At 40.5% G+C, this 26,189-nt stretch overlaps 2 protein-coding genes across 5 annotated transcripts in view; both read left to right on the forward strand.

Annotated features, from left to right (window-relative positions):
- The window catches only part of TDP1 (tyrosyl-DNA phosphodiesterase 1), a 29,549-nt gene extending 16,293 nt beyond the window's left edge, over positions 1-13,256 (forward strand). For all 4 annotated transcript variants that reach the window (XM_015865371.2, XM_032444820.1, XM_015865372.2 and 1 more), the window contains 3 exons: positions 62-164; positions 8,229-8,343; positions 12,797-13,256. In XM_015865371.2, the coding sequence (XP_015720857.1) occupies positions 62-164; positions 8,229-8,343; positions 12,797-12,870 (292 nt within the window). In that variant the 3' untranslated portion in view covers positions 12,871-13,256. The remainder of the gene's footprint in view (positions 1-61; positions 165-8,228; positions 8,344-12,796) is intronic.
- A 107-nt stretch (positions 13,257-13,363) lies between these two features.
- Positions 13,364-26,189, forward strand: part of KCNK13 (potassium two pore domain channel subfamily K member 13) — a 53,358-nt gene continuing 40,532 nt past the window's right edge. The window contains exon 1 of the mRNA XM_015865410.2: positions 13,364-17,195. Coding sequence (XP_015720896.1) covers positions 16,859-17,195 — 337 coding nt within the window. The 5' untranslated portion in view covers positions 13,364-16,858. The remainder of the gene's footprint in view (positions 17,196-26,189) is intronic.

Consider the following 26,189-nt stretch of genomic DNA (forward strand, 5'->3'; position numbering starts at 1 on the left):
TACAGCTTCAGTATTTTCTGCTGTGAAGGTTATGCCTTACTGAAATGCTTTCTCTTTGCAGTGCCAATCTGTCTAAAGCAGCGTGGGGAGCTCTGGAGAAGAATGGCACCCAACTGATGATCCGTTCGTATGAACTTGGAGTCCTTTTCTTGCCTTCAGCATTTGTAAGTTCATAGCTCAAGTCAAATGCTGAGATATGTTGAGAATCTCCAAGTACTGACAAATATCAAATACAACTGAATAATCTAGTTACTGATTCCTGTGTTTCTCTGTTAGGAAGCTTATAGTATTTGCGAAGCTGTGCAACAGTTTCTTCTTATGCTTTCTGCCCTGATAACAAGGTGGTTCTAATTATTCTGATTATCTTCTAATATTATTATGTGAGTCTAAGAACATCTTCATAAGCAAGAGTTTAAATGCTGAAGGATTATACCATTCAAACTTGGGATAACACTCTCAGTACATTAAAGACAAGTTTTACACCAAATATGCATTATTTTAGCCTGTGGAGCCGAGAACTAGGAGACATGAGAATGTTCAGGTGAGGCATGGGGTTGACCTATCTTCTATCCAATGTGAACTCAGCCCTAGCACACTATGGGGATTAGCACTATAAACACTATGCATCTGATTATCTCTTTAGCGTGTATTCCCAATGATATATTTTAATCATTTTCCAGGTTTAATATTGCATCCAGATCACTCTTATTAACCATAGCTTGACATATCTATAAACACATCAAGTTAATATCACTCTTGCTTTGTTTCAGTTGTCACAGAATCCTGTGATGCTTATTTCTGTGGTTTAATCAATGCATCGTACTTGAGAAAACTGATCCATTTTATTGTTTAGGTTGTTTTTTCTTAATCCTGATGCCTAATAATGAGAAGATACAAGTGTCTTGTTCCTGTTGCTAATTGTTTTTTCCTTGTGAACCTATTGGTACCACAACATTATAAACAGCTTAAGATCAGAAGCTATTCAGACTTCTTCCTTTGTGAAATTCTTTCTTTTTCAGAGAATTTGTTGCAAGTTTCTCTTGAACCTTCTTCCTCACTCCTAAAAATCAGAACCTCACTTCTGTCAGTTTTCTCTATAAATAACTCAGCTTTGCTCTGGAATCAAGCTTCATTTTGTTGAAAAAAGATATATGGTAAGGAGCATTTAATGATCAGAAAGATGAGATTCTTAAGCAGTCACAGTTTCAGCAATTTGAAGTTAACGTGTTGCCTTCTTGAAATTAGTTTGACCCACCTGCCATTAAACACCTAGAATTATGAAAGTTGTCATTCAGATGAAAGCTGTTAAAGCGTTTATTTCTGCTGACACCGGTCTTAGCAGCTGAAACAAAATGTTTTCAGCCATTTGTTAAGAAACTGAGAGTTACTAAAAACAGAAGTGTATTTTCATTCTTACACTGCATCAAAAGGGCTCTGGGTTTAAGTTTCAGTCAGAGCAAACTTTACTGATGATTAAAAACACATTTAATACTCATTATTAAGCATCTACTCCAGCCTGTAGCAGAAGCCTGTAGGCCTATTTACACAGAAAATTCACTTTTTTTTTTTCACTACAAATCTCATGCGAACAGTAAAGAACTGTTTTGATAAATATTCATGGGTAAGAAGTTCACAATGTAGTTCAAGCCTTCTGGTTATCAGGTTGAGAGGAGAAAAATACATTGGTTAGGACTGCTTTTTTTTCCTCTTTTTTCCCAGGCTCCTTTGTTTAGGGAATGGAGAAAATTCTGCTCCTTATGAAAGGGAGGTTATGTTGCGTTAAATTTTCAGTGAAGTTTTTTCAGTAGTTTGGTTGCATTCTTTGTTCATGTGCATACTCTGAATTTGTTTATAAAGTGCTCTCTTGAGTTCATTGTATATTGTGTAAAAACCATTTTTCTGTTAAATCAGTCTTTGAAAGAGACAGTCAAGGTATTCCTGGTCCTTCTGTTCCAAATCCTGCTATGTTCAGAAGATCATTATCTCCTATTGCTGTATTGCTGTTATTTTGGCATTGAAGCAGCAAGCAGTGTAAACCCTTCCTGCAGTGTGGAAGAGCATCCTAGTATCTGTTGTGGCTTTCCCATATGAGACAAGCTTCAAGTCTGTAGTAGCTGGTCATGCTGTCTTATTTAACACACTTGGAATTTTGTCAATTTTACTTCAGTAATGAAGTTCTAGTTTTCATCTTAGGAGAGTCCACCTCTCAAGAAAAAATTCTGTCATGAAAAATGCAGAAATGCAGTTTCTGTGCATTGTTGTAATTTCTTTTGGAAGTGGAAAATAAATGCCATAGTTAGTATAAACAGCATCAAATGTGGAACATGTGGGCCAGTACTCCTAATACTGGACTGACACTTGTGTTCTGAACATGGACTTGGAAGTGTAAACAAGCTGTATTTTGCAGTGGGGTGGGAGTGGGTTGGAATGGAATGTGGCTGTTTGGGGGCCTAATGGCTTTGTGAAACATAGTGGCAAGATGAGTCACTGTCACTGAGTGAATAAGTATTGCTAAAAAAAAAAAAATTAACTGTAGGCATCAAGGATTTGAAACCTTGGCTGATGTGTTCTTTGTTTTTTATTGCAGTGTGAATTTGTCCTTGTGATGCATGCATAGCACAATCTCATATCTGAAAACCAAAAATAGTTTAATGCATGCAAGATGTATCTTTCTTGAGAACTGCCAGTTGACAGTTACAGCAGCAGAGTTCAGTAAAAACTGCTGAAGCTTTCCATGAACTGGAGCTAATATGGAGCTGTAATAAGTATTAAAACTACCATGCTAATAGTCTCCAAAGTAGTTGAAGGTACTTCCTCAGGTAATAGTTGCTGTCCCTGCTGTAATGTGCTATTTGTTAAGAGCATTTGTGATATTGTTGTAGACAGCAATGCTTTTGGCAACTTTTTTTCCTTTCATGCAGCTTCAGGAGTCCGCATTTCAAGACTCTGGTTCCAAATATCTCTAAATGAGAGTTAATTTAGCATCTGTAACTTGAGATAACTTGTTCCAAGGCTGTTTTTCAATTGAATTACACTAGATTCTACAGTGAGGGAATCTCACTCTTGTAATCCCAGGCTGTGAAAAATCATTCATTTCAATGGTTAACCTTTAGAGATGAGAATATTGCCTGTTGGCTCCATACTTTGTTGTCAAAGTTTATGGACATTTTTTTTAACTATATTAAAATTTAAAAAAAAAAAAAAAAAAGACTAGCAGAAATTATTCAGAGTAAAAGAATCCAATTTCTACACATACAGTTGATCAGCACCACAACAATTACTAATACAAACCAGGCCAAAACCTTGATCTCATTGAGGACTTAAAGGATGAGCTGAGATTTGCAAAGGATGCTGATCTTGGGGTCGTGGCAGTTATCATTATTTGTTTGCTGTTTAAGGCCTCTCTTAAAACTACATCTGCTGCAGGAAGGGTCAGGCCCCCAGAAGCAAAAGAGTTAAGAAAAGCTTTTACTGTAAAGTTTTTCTGCCTCTCCGTATTGTGCTCTGGTAACAGGTATAGTTGCTATACTTGGCTTAGCAGACCAGTTTATTAGAGGATTTACCACCTGGAAAGGTAGGTTGAAATCTGTCTCATCTCAAACATTACTAAGTAATAAATCAGCTTACCTTGTATAACTACATAATTGTTTGGTCCTACTATGATTGTATGCTGTTCGTGGCTGTCTTCATTCCCTTCTTTGTACCAGCCCTTTCAATTTGTTTCCTATTTGTGTTACAGAAAACAAGCAAATGTGTAAATATGCAGGTGGCTGGACTGAAGTTCATCAGTATATGCGAGATAGTTTCATGTTTGAGTTTCAGGCCTCAAAACGCTACTTAACTGCAGCAGTTGTTCCTGTTTTTACTGGGAAATATCTTCAGAGGCAGATATCTATACATATTTCTATATCATAGAGATAAATATCTACACTTGCTTTTGAGTATCAGATAATTGAATGTATGTAAGTTACAATAGTTTCACAAGTTAAGCAGTGTATGTATGTACTCTGCAGAGTTAACCCTGCATTAAAAAGCATTTCTTAGGTAACTTAGTTTGATGTGAAGACTTCTGGTTCAATATGATCTTCATTTAAACTACTGTAATATGTAATATATTGAGATGTCGGAGGTATAAATAGACTAATACATTTCCAGAAAACAGTTTATTTACCACTGGAAATATGCAGAACACAAACTGAACTTTGAAACAAAACAAAAGCATTCCTGCATCTCAAGAGTGTCAACACGTTCTAGCTGTTGGAATGCTATTTTAATGCTGCTGATTCCTGGTAATTCTGTTTCTTCTGGCTGTTTCATGTAGTTTGATTATAGTTAGTGACACTGATTTTGATAGATGCTAAGGCTTGCATAGAACAAATGTAATATTCTTAACCTTAAAAACTCCTTTAGCAGAAGGGTGGACTTGATGATCTCTTGAGGACCTTTCTCACCCCTGCAATTGTGTGATCCTATTTTCTGCTGAATACAGATTCAGAAGTAGATTACTTCTCTCTTGCCATCATTTGAATGCTAGTTTTTTCCGGTGGTGGTGGTTGGTTGGTTTGTTTTGTTTTTTTCCCCCTCAATGCTTTCTAGAACTTCAGCTTTGAGGCTGGGTCTCAGCCTGATGTGCTAATGTAGACTCTCTAATATGTTGAGTGGTGGTTATCAATACAGCTGCAGCTGTCATCATTTACAGTTTTTAGTGTTCAGTGAATAATCAGCTAATGCTGGATCAAAAGCTTAATTAAAAAGCAGTGTATACAGAATGGTCATATCCTGGTACTGGAATAGCATTTGTCTTTTTATCTCAGTTTCTCACCTCTTACATCTTTGTAACTCATGTTCAAGCTTGTTCTTTCAGCTCCAGGGGATTCCTTTCCAAAGGTTGAAATAAAATACAACTTTAACACATAAAACATATTGGGAACCCATCACCTTGCTGTATGGAGTTGTTCTGGAAAGCATGTTGTAATTATTTTGTGAGACACTCCCCGGATATTTTTAATGGAAAGCTTTTTTTTAATAGTTTGCCTAAAAAGTGGAAAAAGTAAAACCTTCTGCAGTCATACGTTGTGTCAGGCGAGGTTGTAAGATAAACTGAGCTAAACTCGTAGAGTCATATAAAAATGTTTGTGAAATTCTTAAATCTTTTGAATGGCCAGTTGAAGAATGTGGTACTAGACAGTGAGCTGCTGGAAATAGAAACTCAATTGTAGCAGTTGCCATTAAATTAAAGGTTACCCATTAGTGCTATCTAGTGGTAATGGATGCCACAGTAATAGATGAATAATCAGCACAGACATCTAACAGCAGCACTACAGATTCTGAAATGCCATATTGATGGTAAATACTGTTTCATAGTTGTGTGGGGAGAGGATTGAGCTGAAAATGGGTTTTATAGCAGTCAGTTGTTTTTTTGGAATTCAGAGTGAACTGAAGTAATTCCAGTCATAGCTTAACTTAGAACTAACTTGCAAATTAATGTAGTGCTACTTCACCTGAATCCAGATAAACTGAAGAGTAAAGCGTTGTACTGTGTGGAATCGATTGTGGGCAGAAAATAAGTATAAACTATTGGTTTGCTCACATAGTGTGTGGACTTTAGGACATTAAACTGTGCTCAGAGTGCTTGTAGAACTGTTATAAGGTTTTCAAATTCTGAAGTGGTGAGGACAAAACCCCGTTTTGCAAGCAAAGGAGCTTTGGATGAAGGTATCTGAATTTTCTTTTAGGGTTCTTAAGAATAAACAAACTAAAGCACAGTTGAGTAAATGTACTTCAGTACTCAGAAAAGATTTCCATGTGTTCTGGACAGAGGATTACAGTTACTGTCAAGTTCTTTGTATTCCTGATTCTTTGCCACACAAACTACTGAGTTTTTCAGCATCTTTGCCAGAAGGATGACTCTTCTGTTTTTACCTATCTGGGAAAAAGTAGTCCCATGATCATCCAAGTAACAAAGACAGTGGAATCATCAGCAGTCTGTGGCAGAAGTTACTTCAGTAGTGTCTAAATACATTAGTCTTAATTCCCACTTGAGTAGGGTTAGCAATTTTACCTGTCTTATGTGTTATTTCTTATAATCTCTGATCTATCTTGTGTTTGAGTAGCAAAAAACCTTAAAAGCTGTTCTACTTCATTCTCCCTTCTCCCTACTAATACCTACTTTAACAATGTATGATGTTAAGGTAGTGATAAAATGTATGACTGTATCTTAAATTTTGTAAGTACAAAAATACATGCTTTTCCAACTGAGAAATGCATCTCTTAACATTTCAAACTTGACTGCTGTGAGCAGACGTGTCAAAGAATAAAATCTAGCTGTGGAGGAGAAATTCTGGAAGATCAGAATTTATCTGAGAGGAGAAATTCAGAAGGCAGCATTTTATTATTGTTATTGTTATTATTTTCCTTCAAGATCTTGCCGATTTGGTTTTGGAAATGGCGATGGGAGCTGTCAACATCCAGGAAACACTCAAAAACAGAAAAAAAAAAAATGTGTCAATTTCTGTGTGATCTTCTGTGTGAAAATAGACATGAGTTCTATTCTTAAAAACAAGTACATCTTCTCAGAGAGCCTGCATGTAAGAACGTATTCCTAGACTTTCATTCCAGGATGTTTTTGAGGAAAACTTCTAAATAACATTTTATTCAGTGTGGAACACTTCCATGAGTTCAGTCTTGGTGAATGAAAAAAGCAATTTTGAAATGGAGTCTAGTGATGATGTGGACAGAGAAATAAGACTTAGAGGATGGGAAACATATCTGGTGACTGGAAAAGGAACAAGGAAGAAGACAGCAGAGGAGTAGAACAAAACCTGAGAAGATAAAGATATATGTGCTGAAGTAATAACAGGACAAAGGAGGGTTGTAGAAGAAATGAAGCAGAAACAAATGTTTATTTCTTCTGGGGGGGAGGAGGGAGGGAAGATAACAACAACAGCAACAAAAAAAAGCTAAAAATATGCTAGAATCTGTATACTGTACTTCCTGTGATGTGTTTTATGTTGTGTGAAAAGCACCCCATATGCTCCATTTCAGTGTGGAATAGAAGTGGCATTTGTTTTTCTTGAATTACATTGATAAACTGGATTCTTGAATTACATTGATAAAGATTACTAAGTATATGTGTGGAGTCCAAGTAGTTATTCTTGTTTTTTTGTTATTCAGTCAGTTTCAAGTCCTCATTCATTAAGTTTTAAAAATCTTAATGTATCTGTACATGGGTATACTTTGAACACACTGCTCGATATGAGTTGACTAATCTCTACAAAAGGCTTTAGGCTGGTTTTAAAGAAGTTTATCAAAATCACACTGACTTGAAAGGTATAAGAAATGGAAGCTTAGAACAGATCTTGGTTCACGTGGTCCTTGTTCGCTTTTTCTGGTGTTCTTTCATTGGAAAGACAGTGGTTTTTAATCTAGTTCTTGAAGTGTAATATGCAATATTTCTTTATAACTAGCATTTTGCTGTTACTTTTGGTCATGAAGTAAATTAAGTTTCTATACTCTCAGGGGGTGTCTTGAGCTGAATTGCCAGAACTGCTGTGATACAGCTTGAATGTTGTCTTTGGTAACTCTCCCTTTGCTCTGCTACTGTACTTCTGGATTATAATTTGAAAAGGCGTAAAGCTACTCTGTCTTCGGTGATCTGTGTGGGTATATCAGTGTTGCCTCCTCTAAGCTTATAAATATCTGAAGTGTGGGGTCACATTGATGGGGACAGACTCTTTTCAGCATCAAACAACAATAGAACAAGGGGCAGTAGGCAGAAAGTGGAACACAGAAAGTTCCACACTAAAGCAAGGAGGAACTTCTTTACTGTCATTGTGACAGAACACTGGAAAAGGCTGCACAGAGAGTGTTGTAGCCTCGTTCTCTGGAGAGGTTCAAGACCTGTCCGGATGTTTAGCTGTGTAACCTTCTGTATGGAGCCTGTTTTAGCAGGGAGGTTGGACTTAGTAATCCCTAGAGGTCCCTTCCAATCCTTATATTCTGTTTTTACAACACTAACTTTTGATGCAGTAAAAGGTTGGTAATCATAAAAGCAGCTGAGCTCTTATGAAGAGAAGGTGCTCTAGGAAATACATTATCTCAGTAACAGGGGGAAAACTTTGTTTCTTAAAGTATGTTTTGCTATTGAGAAATCTACTGTAAGTTGGGTTTGTCTTTTTCCCTGAAAAGCAATAAGTCTTTTTTTCCTGTGTGTTTCTTATCCGTTGTAGGGATTGGACAGCGGTTATTTTCATGTGAAAGGGAACCTGCTTTCAGAAAGTAAAGATCCAGCAACATCTTTTCCTGTACCTTTTGACCTGCCTCCAGAACAGTATGGAAGCAAAGGTAAGGTGTAGCTTTGGAAGACAAAGCCACGTTTTATTATATAAGGAGTAAGCTTATCTGAGTAACTCTACATTATTTTAATGGAATTAGGTTCCAGAGCTTTATTTTAACATTATGGTGCCTTGACTTTGTATTAGAGATCGTGGCACTCCTACATTCGGCTTTAATTAAAAAAAAAAAAAAAAACAAAAAAAAAACTTTTGGTTCTTATTTTTCTGTACTGTTATCTCAGTTACGAATTGAACTTGTCTTTTCTCATGCTGGTAGTGGCAGTCATACCTGCATTAACGTGGGAGACCTTGCATCTTTCCACCTAGATTTCACAGGACTTGAGTCTATCATTGCTGAGACTTGTATGATGCATGTTACATTTTTGCAAGTTGCAAAAGTATCTGTTTTAGGAGCTTCCTGTGTTCTTTTACAGTTAAAGGTATTCTTAAGTATTACGGTCTTTCCCAGATGAGAAACTACTGGCTTAAAGAAGAAATTATAATATAATCTACTTACTGTTGTTTTATCCAATATAGAATATATTTGAATATCAGTGTTTTTTTAGGGAGGGGTGATGAATTGTGCCTGAGTTACTCCCTAGCAAAATGGAAAGAATATTTTATGTGTTGTAATCGTTACTGACAGAAATGTAGCTGTATATTTTTTAATTCCCTGCATTCAATCTACGGTGTTAGTGATCTTCATGTGTATTTCATATGAACATAGAGGCTTTTTTTCTGAATAATTTTTCAGTTCCTGCATGCAGGGAGATTCTATAGTAAATTTGCTTGTCTGCAATCCAGATTCTGAGTTCCATCTTTCTCAATTCAAGTTGTCCCGGCTTTGACCGCAGAAGCAAAGTCAGCAGCCTTCAGCTTCCCACATTTTTCCCAAATGTTCTGCTTCAATTCCTCAGCCTCTTGGTGGAAAAAAAAATGTTTGAAGATTTCTATATTAGGGATGAACTCATAAAATAATCAGTCCCTAACAATACAGTTATCGACTCTCCAAGTCTCTAGAGAGGAGTGTAGATTTATTTTAATGAAGTCTTGAGAAGCAGAAATGCAAGTAATTATCCTTTCCCTAAAGAAGCCATATTGACTGATCCCTGTAATTGAAAGAGAAAAGGCTCCAGGGGATTTTCCATGAACTCAGATTGTCTAAGCATGGGAAAGCAAATTATACATAGCTTTCATGTAATCAGAAAACTCCTGTTAGGAGCAGGAAAGAAAAGAAACGGGAAGAATGGTAAGCAGATGGTCAGGAGCAGGGCCATTTAATTACCATATAAAGCTCAAAGTAGAAGATAGCAATACTAGAATGCACCTTTTTTTTTTTCCTGTTTGTAGAAATTCCAATCTTGAATCAGATACACTTAGTGATACAGAATTGCATTGTATAATAACATAACAGTGGAAGAAAAGCAGTCCCTTAGTGTGTAGAAATAATCTATTTGCAGTGATCCTTCTTGGTCATTCTGTCAGAATGACTTTGTTGTATTAGTTGGTGTTCGTCAGATAGGACCTGGTTTCCAAAGTGAGAACTCTTACACTGCAGTAAATTCATCTAAAATCTTGAAAAGCAATAAAATATTTCTCAGAAGATACAGTGATAAACTCATCAGTAAATGGTGCAAACGATCTATCTGGTTTCATCCATAATTTACAGACTTGATCCACAATCATTTAAAATAATTTGTGTCCAATAGCACAGTGATCTGGTGTCTGTCCTTTTCCCCTCATCTTGTGTAGCATGAGGAAAAAAATACATAGATCTGGCTTGCCTTGTTAGTCAGACAGAACACTTCATTCTAAAACTGAAATGTAGGAAATCAGGGAATCTGGTTTACTTCATGCTATAGCAAGCTGCTGTATATTTTTGTTATCTTATCTGCTTCTTTTCCTAGTGACCTGCACTTTCCAGATATGTTTGTGTGATTTCATTTCTTCTTTAGTGGTTCTGCTTGTTTAGGGCTTTTTTTAGGGTGGCCTCACCTGGTGAAACATTTCCAGAAGCTTTTTCCGTATTGCTGTTTTGCTAGATTTCTGTAATAAGTGAGATTAATTAAACTGAAATCTTAGAGCTGCTTAGTACTACGGATGTTTTGATGCAACTTGATTATCTGATGCATCCAGTTTCTTATCTTCCCTCCTGTGCAAGTATGAATTCATAGTGGTTGTGATGAAAACATTACTGATGATAAAGGAAAAGAGCTTTCAATCTGGAGGCAGCTTAGTACAGTTGACAGATAAACCTACAGTCTGACTGTGGCTATTGTCTTTTCTTCATCAACGTTTGAGTTGATGTATATCGTCTACTCCATTAATATAACAAACTCCTGGCAAAAGCTACTGCTCACCATCATTGCATTTTGTTTCCCATATAATGATCAGTTAGTATGGGAATCATTGAGTGAACTGACCAAAGACTGTCTTGTGTACAACTAAGATTTAATAACCAAATTGCCTTGAGAGCCTCAGGAAGTCAACTCAGCCCGAAGAGTTCATCCATTCAGGCATAAATTCAGAACTTCATCTCTGTTTTCTGCAACTTTGTAAGACTTGTTGGAGTGAGAGTTGCTTGTTTTGTTTTCCTCATTGATTGCTCAGAGTCCTGGCATCCAGAATTCTATTGTTTGGAAATATTAGAAGTATATCCAACATCTATGCCTGGTCTGCCCTTTTTCCCTTCCTGAGACCTCTTAGGTACAGTTTTATTTGTTGAGAGGAACTGAAAGGACAAGATAAGTTGTTTATTAAATATCATGTCCTGTTCCCATCAGAAACAACCAAAGAAAGAGGGACAGAAAAGAGAGGCTGAAATAAATTGGCATTTTCTGTAAAAGGGATTCAATTTGCTGTTACTAAAACATGTATGTAGATGTCAGTTAGAAGAGTTTGAAAACCTTAACAGTAGAATCACCTTCCTCTTTATGTGACCGCTGATTTCTTCAAAACTAATTTTTTTTTTCCAACTGGAGATCCTGTGAAATGTTGTGAAAGAGGATCTAAGTATCCGTTCTGTGTTGAGAAATGAACAAGGAAGAACTCATCCAGATCTCTATTTGCAGTGCAAAAGACTTTTTCAAACTCTCGAAAGAGAATAACAAAGATGCTTTAATTGTATTTTTATACATTATTCCATTGTATGTTCCTTTAATTCACAGACTTTCTGGGTTTGGCTGTACATACTGTGCTGCCATCTGTCATATGCCTGAGAACATGAAGTTTTAAGATTGGCTTGTGTACATGCTATTGACCTACACGATAAACTGTATTTGTAAAGTCTTGTATGTTAAAACGTGCAACAGCAAAATGATTTTGTTGTACCATTGCCAGCTCATCATTTCATATCCTATAGCACTGACTCAAAATGTGTGTTTTACTGTGAACTGGCTGTAGTGTCAGAGTTCTGCTGCTTATAAAGGATCCAAGGAACAGTTGCATCAGCTTAGATAGTAATTCCAGTAAGGTGCAGTTGAGACAACTAATGTAGCAGAAGTAAAAGACTTGATTTCAGAGTGATGAAAGGTGAGTGTTTTGAGCACATTTGCAAAATGCATAGTGAGGCTATGAATAGGGAATAGTTGATGTTTCTTGTTTTCTTCTAGAAAATCAGTGGATTTAACTTTAAAAAGCTTGGAACTGAAAACTTCCAAAAGCTTGTGAGATATATATATATATATATATATACACATCAGTGAGAAAATAGGGTCATACGGCATTTGTACATGGTCATTGTCTTTCTCTTGCTGCTATTGCTCCTATCAAGTGATTTAAAAAAATGATTAAATCTTACTTGATGTTAAAAGTAACTATATTATAATTTGTTTCACCAGTAGTTTCATACATAAAATATGAGATTTCTAAGAAAAACAAACTAGGATTATGTAAGATTATTTGAGGAAAAGCGTCAATCTGAAAGGAAAGAGGAGATTCCTCTATTTTAGTAGGAGTAGCCTGAGAGAAGTAGAATGAGAGAAGTAGAACCTGACCTCAGCAGAGATGAGTGGCTTTTCTGCAATACGTACGTAAGAGGATGAAGAGCCTAGAGTGGGCTGCAGAGCTGGGGATTGGCTCCTTCCTGCTGCTTTGCTTCTTTTCCTTCCTGAATTTTTCCTTCCCAAGATTTGGAGTAGCTCCAGTATTTTGGAGAAGTGGAGAGTGGGAACAGGCTGCTGCAAACTTGTTGTTCATCTCTAGTTGTAATGCTTAAAAAAGTGAGGTGTAATCCTGAATGTTTTAGAGTTCATGAAGGTTTATTCTTAGTGAAGGCTTATTCTTAGGTATCAAAATTTAAATCTTTACCTCCTTTAAAAAAGAAATAAAAAAGGTAAGTTGAAAATTTGCTTGGGAAGTTGTATCTCTTCTGTCTTCCAAAAAGAAGAGATGAAGAGGCAGGTCAGAATTTTACAGTTAGTAAGTGAACTTGTCACAAGCATGTTTCTTCTTTTGGTTTGCAGATCAACCGTGGATTTGGAATATTCCTCACACTAGTGCCCCTGATACGCATGGAAATATGTGGGTTCCATCATGAATGATTCCTGTGTGTTGTGATGTTTCACTTATTGACACTGAGCCTGCAGGACTGATGCAAGACTGCTTATTTCTATCTTAAGGCTGTAATGCCTGTTAAAAAGGCTAAGTTCTGGAATGTTAATAATGGAGAGATTCGTAGAGAATTGGTAACAATAAATGAACTTGTAACTGCATCTTTTTAAGTAACTTTTTTGTATACTTTCTCATTACTTCCATTTCCAGTATACTTTTCAAGACTGAAAAAAAGTACAGGCTGTTCTCAGAGATTCTCTCAAGTATTTTTAGCAGTAATGGACTTACATGTTACTGTCTGGGGAGTCTACCAGTTGGCCTCAACACCTCTAGGAAAAAAAATTGTGTTAAATAAAGTCAACCTTGTTTATATATCCTTTCTTCTGTCTTTTGTCCCATCTTCTAAGAGTATACACTTGCTTTGGTAACCATCACTTCTAGCGCAAGCTCTATTCCTTGGTTTACCTTCTTGCAGCATGTCGCATCAATTGTTTCCTAATCTTGTGGGATCTTTTTGTTTTTCTTCACTTGCAGACCCAAGTATGGTCAGAAATACTAATTTGGGCAAGCTTGGGTGCTCAAAAGTAGACTTAAATATGTTAAGGGATGTATACACAACTGCTCCTGCAGCCCTGAAATCATACTTCATTACACACTATTTCATTCATTATTCCCTCTTGCTTTTAAATGATCTGACTAAGGAGCAGTTCCACTGTTGTCGCTTTCATTTTGTAGTATCGCTCTCCAGGGTGGTGTGGGCTACAGTGGGAGTGTGTGACTCCCCAGTGTTTGCCTAATGTCTGTCTGCTTCATTCAAGAGTTATCTTAAAGTAAGGTGTGTCTTTACAAAGGTGTATGGCTAACAAGAAATGCTATAAAGTGCTTCTGCTTTGCTATCACTGTTAGTTCTGTGAGAATGAAAGATCTGAATAGAAAAAAACAAGCTTGAAAAAAACTTTGACTTGTAGAAGGTAGCCTGACAATTAATAGACGTTTATTCATCATGAATAATGTTGCAATTTACTAATGCTTCATCTGAATTTATCTGAGGCATATAATAGTTGGATGGGCTCTGAAGCATTCCTGGTTCAATTCCAGCTGGAATTTTAGGTCTCTAGGAACTTGGCATGATTTAACTTCTGCTTTCCAAGGCTCATCTAATCCACTGTCAGAAGATCATTCCGAAGCCCTTCAACGGAAACAAAGTGATCCGTTCTGCTAGAAAACCCATGAAATCTTTGTACTGCATGGCTGTTATCCAAAGCAACCATTTACCTGTGTCTTGTGATTCCTTAATTGTTAGCAGCCCTGAGCCAACAGCAAGGTCTATTGCACCTCATTGTATGAGCAAGGCCTTGCATGTAGCAACCAGCTTGAAGGAGGTAGCAGGGGGGGCAGGAGGGAGAGAGCACAGTTAAAGTCTGCTGACTGAGGCACTGCTGGGTGGTGGGCTTGTGGAAATTGTAAAGCCTGTTGGTTTGCTTAACAGTACATGGTTTGATGTTAATTAATGTTCCAAGTAGAGTTTGAGCTTGGTTGACACAGATATGCATGTGGTTTGATTTTAACTTTCACTCTCCCAGAACAGTAGGTAAAACTTGTTCTGATGAAACTGAAGTGCTGAGGTGGTCGTGTGCTTTTGCAGCCAGTCCTATGCAACCCAAACACATCTGGGCTTGGTGATATATTGGAAGTGGACATTAGATACTGATCAATGGGAACAGACTTGAACAATTCTTAAGTGCTCTTAAAATTCCTTTTTGGCAGAGTGCTTTAAAATCCCACTTTTTCTATCACCTTATTTGTTTGTTTCACATATTTTTCCCCACAATTTTGTTGTTTTCATTTCAGTTTCTCTTGAATCCGGTAAGCAGCTGAACTGCAAATAATCAGTTTTATCTAGAAGATTGGATTTCAGAATTGCCTGAAGAAAACTGGGGTGCTAATATTCAGGAGGTGATGCTATGAATGAAGCAAAGGAGAAAGCAAATTAGCCCAACCTAAAACAGTGTCTGACGCATGTAACTGAATTTGACTGGGTACTGTTACTGTTCTTTGTAACACTAGATGCTACCTAATCCTATTTGCATCAAAGAAATCGATGAGATTTTCCAGTTGTAGACCTGAACTGTCAGAATTTTAGGCAAAAGGTGACGTTAGTCACACCATTACTTCTCTTACAGTAGAATTCCTTTTATTCTGACCAATTGTGACTGAAGGGCAAAAACAGAAAACACAATGACAGTCCAGAAAGTGTTAAAAGGAGATGAGTAAAATCAGAGAAATCATTTCCCATTTTAATGTACAGATTTTATCCCCTTGGCTTTTTTCCCCCTCCTTTAATATATTAATATATTCTTCTGCTTCTTCATTTATCAAAAGCGATTCTACTAATGCTCTGACTGTTCTGACTATACAAAAGTTATTTGTATGAAGAGGTTTCTTCCTTAACATGCAAACCACTACTGTACGTGGTTCCAGGAGCAATCTGGGAACATCTTTGATGATTTTTACATGATCTCTGGGCATTATATATGTTGACTGGTAGCCTTAATTTCTTTTAAATTGCCTTTTTCTTTTCAATACTTGTGTAATAACTCTGGCTCCTTTATTTTACGAATGGTTCTTAAAGCAGCATCCAGCTCTGTGAAGTTCTGGCTGTTCTTTTGGAGTTGGGAAGAGGGAAGCCGAGGTGATTTGTTTGGCACTTTCTTTTATAACCTATATAATGTGTGTGTATGCTATTACAGTGTTATAATTCTCTGTAGAATAACATAAGAGTCTGCACTTTAATTAAAAAATATTGACACTTTCAGCGAGATACAGAAACCAAGTCTCTGTCCGAGGCTTATTATGTAACTTTATCAGCAGACCAAGTAATTGGGTATTGGGGTATTGGGGGTTTTTTGTTTGTTTTTCCTGCTACAAGTTACAATTGTACTAAACCTCACTCCACCAATTGTTTCCATCTCTAAAAGCCTGCACCGGTAAACACAATGAGGCCGTGCTGGTGGTGCTGAGGTGTAAGACAAATGTAGCACGGGGGAAGGAGGAGCTGTTGGTGTGGCTCCTCTCAAAAACCAGGGCTCGGGCCCAAGCTGCAAACACACCCTGAGCCGGATGGCAGCTCACACTGGGTGTGCCACTGCCTGTTGTTAAGGGAGTTGTGTAACCACTCCTATCTGAGCTCCTATCGCGCTTGTGCTGCAATGTCATTAGTGGGAAAAGGGGGGCAAAGAATGACATGCTGTATTATTATCTCACCAATCTGCTTTCTAAAATAAAGTACATGCATACTGTGGCTATTTCTATTGATCGTGAGTGCTCTGACACCGATAATAACATAACTTCGAGCTGTGCTGGAGTTGAAGATCCTCGCCTGTGTTCCACGCACAGCTCCTTCGAAGGCAGGAGAGCGCAGACAGTGCTGAGGGAAGAAGCTGTAAGGGCAGAGCCGCCCTCTTTCGGCCACGCGCTGTACTGTGTTTCGTGCTCTCGGCACGAGGATACCGGCTTGGTGTTCCCGTGCAGCCCCGAGGTGCAGCAGCACGCAGCGCCCGCTGGCACGCTCACATCCACGGACCCACCGCAGCTGCCCGCGCCCTCAGCCACGCGACGGCGGGGTGGGAGGCCGCCCCCCTGCGGGCCGGAGGCCGCCACAGGTGCCGGCGCTGCGCGGGGAGGCGTCGGCCGGAGGGACATTCCCTCAGACGCGGCTCGCGAAGCTCCGGGACCGAAGCGAGCGCGGTGCCCCTGCCCCCCTGCATCCCCCCCGGCAGGCATCGGCGGGCGGGCAGGAGGCGCTTGGCGGTGTCCCTGCGCCCCTCTCCGACGCGCTCGGGGCGGGGGAACGAAGGGGATATGAAACTCGCCGCGGCCCATACGGCGCCGAGGGGCTGCGAGGTGCGGGCGGCGCCGCGATGCCCGGCGGCGGGAGGGCCCCGACGTAGCGGCGCGGTGCCGCGGGGCGGAGGATGGCGTGCGGCGGCTGCTGCTGCTCGGGCGCGGGGCGACTGAACGCGGACAACGCGCGGTTCCTGCTGCTGGCCGTGCTGATCGCGCTGTACATGCTGTGCGGAGCCGCCGTCTTCTCGGCCATCGAGCTGCCCGGCGAGCGGCGGGCCAAGCAGCGCTGGGAGGAGCGGCTGCAGAACTTCACCCGCCGCCACAACCTCAGCCGCGCCGAGCTCCGCGACTTCCTCCGCGAGTACGAGGAGGCGAGCGTGGCCGGCATCCGCGTCGATGACATCCGGCCCCGCTGGGACTTCACCGGCGCTTTCTACTTCGTGGGCACCGTCGTTTCTACTATCGGTGAGTAAACGCGGCGGGGACGGTGCGCGGCCTCTTCCGTCCGCGTGGGGAGCCGGGTCGGACGGGGCGGGCGGCCGCTTCTCCTCGGAGCGCAGCGCAGCTCGTGGCAGCCAACAGGTGCGTGTGCCGCCATCCTCTGCCAGCGAACCCAGCGGGGTCGGGCCGAAGGGACCCGAGGGGCGGCGGGGAGACGCTGTGGGGGAACGCGAAGATGTGGAAGGTGCCGGCACCCAGCGCTGGGTGCAGCCCCCGGGGACTGTCGGCAGACGGGCTGCGTGCGGACAGCGGGCTGCGCCGTTACCGCCGCGGTAAGTGGGACCGCTGCCTCCTGTTAATAGTATTTCCAGCTCACATCGGTTTCCCTCCACGTGAGAAGCGCTGGGAGGAATGGCAGCTGTTCTTCCTGGCGGCAGGTGGGACGCCTCACCCTGTGCAGGGTGGGTGAGTGTTGGCCCGGCCGGCTGTTGCCGCTGGGCGCTGCCCCGTGGCTCTGCTCTACCTTCCCCGGTGCCGGGTTCCTTACAACGGGAGGTAATTTGGTGGTGAATGGTGTAGTCGCGCTGGCTTTGTGTTACATCAGGGTATCAGGTGTGGGTGCTCTGAGTCCTTACACCTTCAGTCTAGATGACCTCAGAAGTGTGCTTACACGTTCAGCTGAGCTCCTGCTTTAAAATGACTTATAGTATTGTTTAGTCGGTACTTGAGAACTGTGTTTGCCACTGAGACATCACCTACAAGGTCTGTGTGGTGTATGACTGAAGTATGGTGGTGATCCTAAGCTTTGCTATTGCAATAGAATCCCGGGGAACAGGCTGGGACCACATCTCCCCTGCTGCACCTCCATTCCTAGGGGAGGCATCCACTCTGCAGTTACTCTCACAGGTGTTTGAAGAAACCAAAACTTGTAATGTTGGAGATCCCACAAAGAATCAAGCTCAGTGCATAACCACCTTCACAAGGAAAACACTTCTTCCCAGTGTGTACTTTACTTAGTGATTTCCCATGTTTTTGACTTGTCCTCTTCAAACACAGAGGATGGTTTTTGTGTGTGTGTATATGCACAAAGGCTGTAGCCTTGTGTCCCTTCTGTCTTTTCCCAATCCAGAGAACCACAGTACTGTAAAACTACTTTGCAGTGATGCAGTTAATTCTCACCTGTAATAATCGATGCCAGTTGTTCTGAGTGTTAATATTTATTTTTTCTTGTATACAGAGATTGCTAAGGGGAGCAGAGTCTCTGTGGTCTCATTAGCTGTAATTACTTTAAGGACAAGCACCACTTAGCCACTCACACTTCCTAGTAATTCCTCTGATTTGCCGATTCCCATTGCCTACAATGTAGCACTGTGTTTCTGCAGATGATATCACGGAGAACCATTTTCCTTCAGATCGTATATAGTCAGTACTATGAAGGTTTACCTCCCTGTGCCTTCTTTTGGCCTGGCTTTGCTCTCAGTCTCATCAGTCGTGTTGTTTGCCCAGTTTTATCGGTTTCATCATTCCTTTTTAATCCTGTCAGTGCTATCAATCTCATGCATTTTCAGTCTTATCATTGGCATCACTCTTCCTTAACCTTCTCAGAAGTGTGGCTGTTCTGTGAGGCTGGCTGTATGTCCCAGCACTTAGCCTGTGGCGGACAGGACTCTGTGGATGCTTACAGGACACCAGTGATTTTATCACTTCCCCAAGGCTGCACCACACAGGATCTCTCTCCTGCCTGCTCTGCAAGCACATATTTATTTTTCTTTACTGTATTGTGGCTGGTCCTAATGCAAGGCTGAGTTTTACATGTCTCTGATCAACAGCATGGCTCTCTTCTTGGCCCCTTCTGAAGGCCCACATCTTCTTTCATGCCCTATTACAGTGCCTCAAAACCAATGCATGAATCCATCTGGGACCTTGCTAGGCTGAGGGAACTGAGAGGATTCTTTTTTGTGGTTTTCAGTCTGTTCTTCTGGTGGCTACATCCATTTCTACAGCTGAGTAACATACAGCTGTCAGCTAAAAACACTTCTTCAGGAATCAGTGCTGTTGTTTTCCTTTTATCTTCTCATGTTTGTACTATTTATAATCAAAGATTTTATTTGAGCAGCCATCTTTTATTTCTCCTGTAAATTCTATATTATTTTTTTCTCATACACATGGTGAAAACTAGTTTACTACTGTGCTGTAAATGTATTTCTTTTGCAGTGAGTAAGGAAAATCCAACCACTTTGGTGTACTGCTGAAGCATCACTGAGGCATTACCTATAGCATCGACTGCTTACTTGAACCAGGACTGGCAAGATTTATCATTGTGGGGTTTTGTCTCTGAGAGGGAAGAAAAGAGGTTTGTAATATCTAAGAGGATGATGCTGTCTTTTTATTAAGTCTCACACAAAATATTTCTCACCCAGGTATCAGCTTTTGATATCACTGCATTGAGTCAGGAGTTTGAAACTAAATATAACTGACCTATATTCATTTGTTGAGAAAATATGAAACTAAACAGAGCTATACTAATAAAAATAATGTTTATTTCACTGTAGAAATTTGAAGTTTGTTCTGTAGAGGGTTTTACTCAGCCTGCAACTGCTCACTTTGATGTGTCTTTTGCTTAATGTGATCCTGCACTAAGCACTCAGATTATCCATATAATGGAAAGATTAGAAGTTTAAGAAGGCAGCTACCAGCACTTGCCCAACTAGGAGGTGACCTGCACTGGACAGATCCTGAAAAAGATAGAGGCAAAGCCTTTCCATCAGCGAAGGCAGCTTCCTGTTGGGAGGAGCCCATGTGTGTAGAGTAAATGAATCATAAAATATCCTGAATTGGAAAGGACCTACAAAGATCATTGAGTCCAACGCCTGGTTCCACACAGGGCCCTGTGTGTTGCAGACTATTCCATAAACCCACTTGTTTTTCCAAGTTAGATGTGTTCCACTTCCCGCATAATAAAGCCAAGTTGGATGGGGCCCTGGGCATCCTCATCTAGTAGATCCGCAGCCCTACCCATGGCAGGGAAATTGGAACTGGATGACCCTTGAAGTCCCTTCCAGCCCAAGCTGTCCTATGGTTCTGTGATAACGTACTGCCCCTTTTGCACAGAAATCAGGAGGTAGCAATGTCTGAGAGATCAAAGCAGTTTCTTTCTTAGCAAGATCTTGCAGCAGCATCTCTGTGTCTCAGCAGAATGCCCTAACCACCAGTCTGGGTGATAATTTTGAGACTCTCAGTATTCTGAGATGAAGTTGTTTCATGTTGCATACACTAAAGAAAATCTTCCTTAGGCTGGGAAGTAAAACAAAATCTGAGCCTTGGTTTGAACTTCAGTGAATGCCGCTTCTATCCTGAAGGGTACAGCAGTTGGTAGGCTCCAGGTGCTCAGCAGTTTGGGACTGTAAGGTCATAGCCATCAACAGGCACTTGGTTATCTTAGGAACTCTGTGACAGTAGTGGCTCCAGAAGGCAGGGAGGTGCTTGAATGTTGTATCGTTGCTTGTCATTCATGGTAGATGCCTTGACATCCTCAATCCCACTTGAAATAGGTGGATGCTGCTACCCCCGACTGATATGTAGGGCTGGCATCATGGGGTATTTGCAGCACATCCTCCTTTGCTTTTTCAAACACTAAAAAAAAAAAACAAACCAACAGTCGTTAACTTCAGTTGCATTAAGTGAGGAACTTATCATTAATGTCTCGTTATCTCATGTTCATCTGTCTTCCTGTAAATAACAAAATCAAAAGAAATTTGTTTCCTTTTCTAAGAAAGAACCCTGTCCCCATCTCAGCCGGTATCACGGTATTGATAAAAAGCTGTTTATTTTAACTCTAAAAGACAAAAAATATGTCTTGTAGTAAAGGGATAGCCTATAGCCTAAAGAAAGTAACTGGTCAAGCTGGTGTATGGTGTATGCGTTCTGTTTGACCACCCTCACAGTGAAAGAGGATATTCAGTTTGTGCCCAATGCTTTTTGGTTTTTCTGAGTGAACAGTGATGCAAAGGAGGAAGTTCTACCATTTTCATGAACTGAGTTGCATTTTCTGGAGAAAAAAAAAGTTAAAATTAGAATCCTTCCTCTCTGCAAGAAGCCGCAGCGTGTTCTGGAGGCATGCAGTGTTGGTGCAGGGTAAGTGGAGATTTGCCCCCTGATGTGTTTCTTGTGGCCCAGGGGGTGAGATTTGCTTGTGGGAAACACCTGCTATTGAGAGACATTACAGACAAAAATAAAAAGAAGGAGAAGGAATAATGCCTAGCAAAACACCAGCGTTGTGCAAACTAGAGAGCTACAGCCTGCAGCCTTTGGGTTACCCTCTGACCATCTGTGCAGTAAGCCAAAGGGTGGCAGCTGCCTTGTGTGCACCACTGGTGGCCAAGGGCCTGGTGACACAAAGGCCAAGGGACGTGCCGTTACCAACCAAACCCGATCTGCATGCCTAAACTACTTGAACTTGTGCAACTCAAGGTACGTAACTTTTTCCTTCTTGCAATACTGTTTATGCTGCAAGCAGTTCTAATAATTCAAAACAGTGACCTGCTTTAGCCAGTGAGCTGTAACTGAGACCAAGTAATCCCAGGTGTGACAATGAAAGCTCACAGGAGTTGTGTTTTCCTTTTCATAGATTCATTCATGTTCTGGATTTTTCTTATGGTGGATTCTGGAGTTTTCTTCATGCTGAGTCAGCACTTCAATAACATTGTGCGTGTGCAATATTGTTAAGAGACAAGTAATAGAAGTCAGTGCTTTTAGTCATGCTTGTATTTGTGCCCCACATTCATTAGAAGTGTCACCTCTTTGCTTCATTTTGTCCTGTGGCTTCTCATCTCTGAATGTTAGTTGCCTACTTATGAACTTCAGAAGATAACACCTGACCCTGTACCCTGACCTGAATGAAACCCCCTGTGCATTCCCTTTTATTACATACATTCCCTCTTTTACCTTAAAAATGGGGGCACACAGCTTTTATATAAAAGTGTGTGTATAAAGTTCTGCCCTGAGAGTAGAAGTTTGGTTTTCAGTTCCCTACTCTGTCCCCTCTCCTAATTATATTTGCTGAGGACACGGCCTGCATGCCTGTTCACCTGCATTTGGTGGAGGATGTTGAGTTTCATGGCTCCTTTACTGACTCCAAGATGTATTTCACCAGGATTGCTCCCAGTGTTGGAGACTCCTGTGAGTATCTCCTTGTTCAGATGGGGACTGTTTCAGGCATTCTTCTGAGGTGCTGATCTTCTCCCAACAGCTTGCAGTGACCAGACTGCACTCATGGAGCTTCTGAATCATTTCCTGGGTCTAAAGTGCTTCTTGTCATCTTGCCATACTTGTCAGCAGAAGTCCTAAAGATTGCACTGGGCTGCTCAGGCTCTCCTTCAGCTTTATATATATATTATATGTACATATATGTATATGTGTTATTCTATAGAAGGGAGGATCTTTCATACTTTTCATATTTTACGAATATGAAAGAAACATGGTAAAAAAAAAGTTCTACTGATTGCTTTGGAGGTTGCTGTGTTTTTTGTTTTTTTCTTTTTCTTTTTTTTTTTTTTTTTTTCCCCAGAAGATACTGAAGCACTTCTGCAGGCCTGAATTGTGTAAATAGAGCCGGGCTGCTTTCCTTTTTATTTATTTATTATAATTTCTTTTTTTTTTTTTCCAAATAATGTAGCAGTTGTATTCGGAGTGCCAAGAGGATTTTAATTAAAGATTTAAATAGTCTCTTATTACATGTCTTTAAAATGGAGCTACAGCAGAAAGAGGAACGACAAGGATTGCTCAGTGCCAACAAGAGGAAGCAGGAAAAAACAGAAAAGATGAAATTAGAAGCAGTAAAAAACAAGGAGGTTTATTTGACATGCAGGCAACTGGTAAAAAAGGAAGAATCTTTTCTCTTTTGTACTGATACTTTAACAGGAATGTGTTTTTCCTAGTGTGTGTGAGAAAGGCTCGTGCAAGTTATAAGACATCTATAAAACCTGACTTCAAGTAGTACTAATCTGAAAGCCCTGAGAGCCTAAAAGATGCACTTTTGGAAAACAACTATGGGACCAATTTCCTTTGTTTGGGAAGGCACCTCTGGAGCAAAAGGCTCTTCACATTCAGTATCTTCTATCTCTCTCTGCCTGTGTTCTGTTTGCTAAGGAAGATGCTCAGGGTGATGCTTCAGGGAAGTTGCTGGTACACTGAGACAGACCTGTTGGAGCGTATCCAAACAAGGGCCACAAAAGTGATCCATGGAATAGAACACATCTCCTATGAGGACAGGCTGAGAGAGCTGGGGCTGTTTGGCCTGAAGAAGAGAAAGCTGTGATGTGACCCGAGAGCAGCCTTTCAGTATCTAAAGGAGAGCTACAGGAAAGAAGGGGACAGACTCTTTAGAATGGTCTGTGGTGACAGAGCTAGGGGGAATAGCTTCAAATTTAAAGAGAGTAGAGTTAGGTTGGATATAAGGAAGAAGTCTTTTACAGTGAGGGTGGTGAGGCACTGGAACAGGTTACCCAGGGATGTGGTGGATACCCTGTCCCTGGAGACATTCAAGGTGAGACTGGATCAGGCTCTGAGCGACCTGATCTAGCTGTGAATGTTCCAAGACATCCAGCTTTACAGAAGATGTCCAAACTAGATCAGTTGAATTAATGTGTACTAATCCATCTGTTTCTCTTCCCAGAAAAAACAAAACAAAACAAAACAAAACCAAAAAACAGATGAGATTCCAAGTGCAAAAGTTCATAATTATACTGGTGGTGTTGAATATTAGATGACTAAATCCCACCATAGTAGTGTGAAGATGGGCACACGGAAGGCAGCAGAGTCGATACAACACACCACTGCTGGCAACACTGACTGAAGCTTTTCTGCCACAGGTTCTCCCCCTTAAATGAGTGCTTAAAAGCATTCTGAAATCTGTGGTGGAACTCATTTTCTGAATTATGCTCTCTCAAGAAGATCAGGATGAGACTATTTTGTTCAGGTCATAGGACTTGATCCCAGTAGCACAAATTCTCCTACAAGTTATTGAAACATAAAAGCAACTTAAGAGGAAACTGTTTAGATTTGACTCTAACCTAGCTGCAGTGTAAATGTAGAAGACAGCTTCTGTGACCACATAGTGGCAAAGTTCATTAATCTATGGAGAATTAATCTAGGAGAAGGGAGAAGAAGAGAAAACTAAGGGACTTCAAGTGCAAAAGTTTTATTAAACTTGGAGATTTGCAGCATGCAATCTCAAAAGAACCACAAGTGAAAAAAGCAAAGGCAGGCTAGGGATTTCTCAGACGGAAGATTCTAATGATGCTGCCTCAAGTATAGAAAGAGGACAAGAACTGCAGTAAAAGACCAACATGTCTAAATTTTAAATTAGTTATAGTCATATAGGAAAGAGGCATACAGGAAATGGTCCTGTGATCATGATGAAAAGGGAGCAGCTGCAAATTCTTTTCTATGAACAATTTTCACTGGATCAGTCAGAATAGAAGAATGTATCTAATGGGGCTCTGCAGGGGCAATGCTGCTTGTCTGCAGTCCAGAATTGCTGCTGGAAAAAAAAAGGAAAAAAGAAAAAAAAGGGAAAAAAAACACATTAGAATGTCTGAAGAAGCATTCAGTTAGTATTTTCACTATATTCTGTTCTGGAAAGCATTATCCAGAACAATTTTCATGTTTGGGCTGCTGCACTTCTAGTAGGAAGTAATAGGTATGATCAGACATCTTGAAGACAGAACGTACACCAGAACTGGGAGATGTCAGGTATTTCAATAGCTGGGAGTAGGGAGTTTTTGAATGAAAACAAGTATGATATGTGAAAATCCTTTGCAAGAGGGATTTAATACTAAGCGCACAGAAGTTCGGATGTAAGTTAGTGGGGCTTAAACTGCAACAAAGACAGTTCAGGTTACACATAAAAAATTTCCTAACACAAGTGCAGTGTGAGTCAGCTGTGGAGCCTCCTTAGTGAGAATCCATTACTGCAGTCCTTTAAGAGCAGGTTAACCAGACATCCCCAAGAATGGCATTGGAAACTTTAATTCCATCTTTGAGCAGGGAATCGACAGGATGACCATTTAATGCCCCTCCAGAGGTTCTGTGATGGTATCTATTTATGCTCCCTGTTAGCCCCCAAAAATAAAGGCTGTGCATTCGTCCGCTGCATTTAAAACTTTGTTCTTCATCAGTTTTCCCTTGTATTTTTAGGATGCAGATGAAAAGCATTTTGTGGCAAATTTACAGTGAGCACACAGATTTAAAAATAAGTGTTAAACCTTCAGGAAATCAGAGTAGGATTTTAATACTGGAATGAAACAGGCTTTGACATGTGCATGTATGTTACCCTACTTAATGTACTTCTCAACTTAAATAAACTTTACAACAGCCTGAAATAGAACTGATCATGTACTGGGGAGCTCTAAATTAAAGAAGTAAGATACAACAATATCTTTACTGCTGATAGAATGAAAAAGATGAGATGGAAAACAATTCATTAAAAGCATAGCATAGTGTATATAAGCATTTACAATAACGTGAACATTTACGCACGTAGTTGTGTGACTGAGAGATGAAGAGCAGGAGGAAAGTGCTATTGCTTTTATTCAACAGATGAAGAGTTAGGGCAGTTAAATTACTTTTAAACTGAGTAAAGGGAGGAAGAGCAGTTGTGCGTACTCAGACCCAGCCTTCACGTGGGGGTGGGACATGGCAGGGAGGGGGAGCTCCACCTGTCCTTCTGAAGAATGAGACTCAGATCACCGCATCACCAGGTAGAGGGCATCAGTCTCCAGATGGGTCAACCTATGACACAACAGCTGGCTTCCAGCCTTTGTGCAGCTGTCTGAGGTGCAGGAAGAAGGGGAGTGAGCACAGGCACAATGAACGATCTGAAATGCTTGGATCCCTAAATACTGAAGCTACAGCTCAGGGAAATGAGAGTTCTGAATATGGAGGAGCTTCTCTGAACTGCTTCCAGCAATATCTGTTGTGGGTACTGACTGCTGTGCAATGGGAGGCTCTCTGGAGGAT

This window comes from Coturnix japonica, chromosome 5, assembly GCF_001577835.2.
Source record: "Coturnix japonica isolate 7356 chromosome 5, Coturnix japonica 2.1, whole genome shotgun sequence".
NCBI classification, from domain to species: Eukaryota; Metazoa; Chordata; class Aves; order Galliformes; family Phasianidae; genus Coturnix; species Coturnix japonica.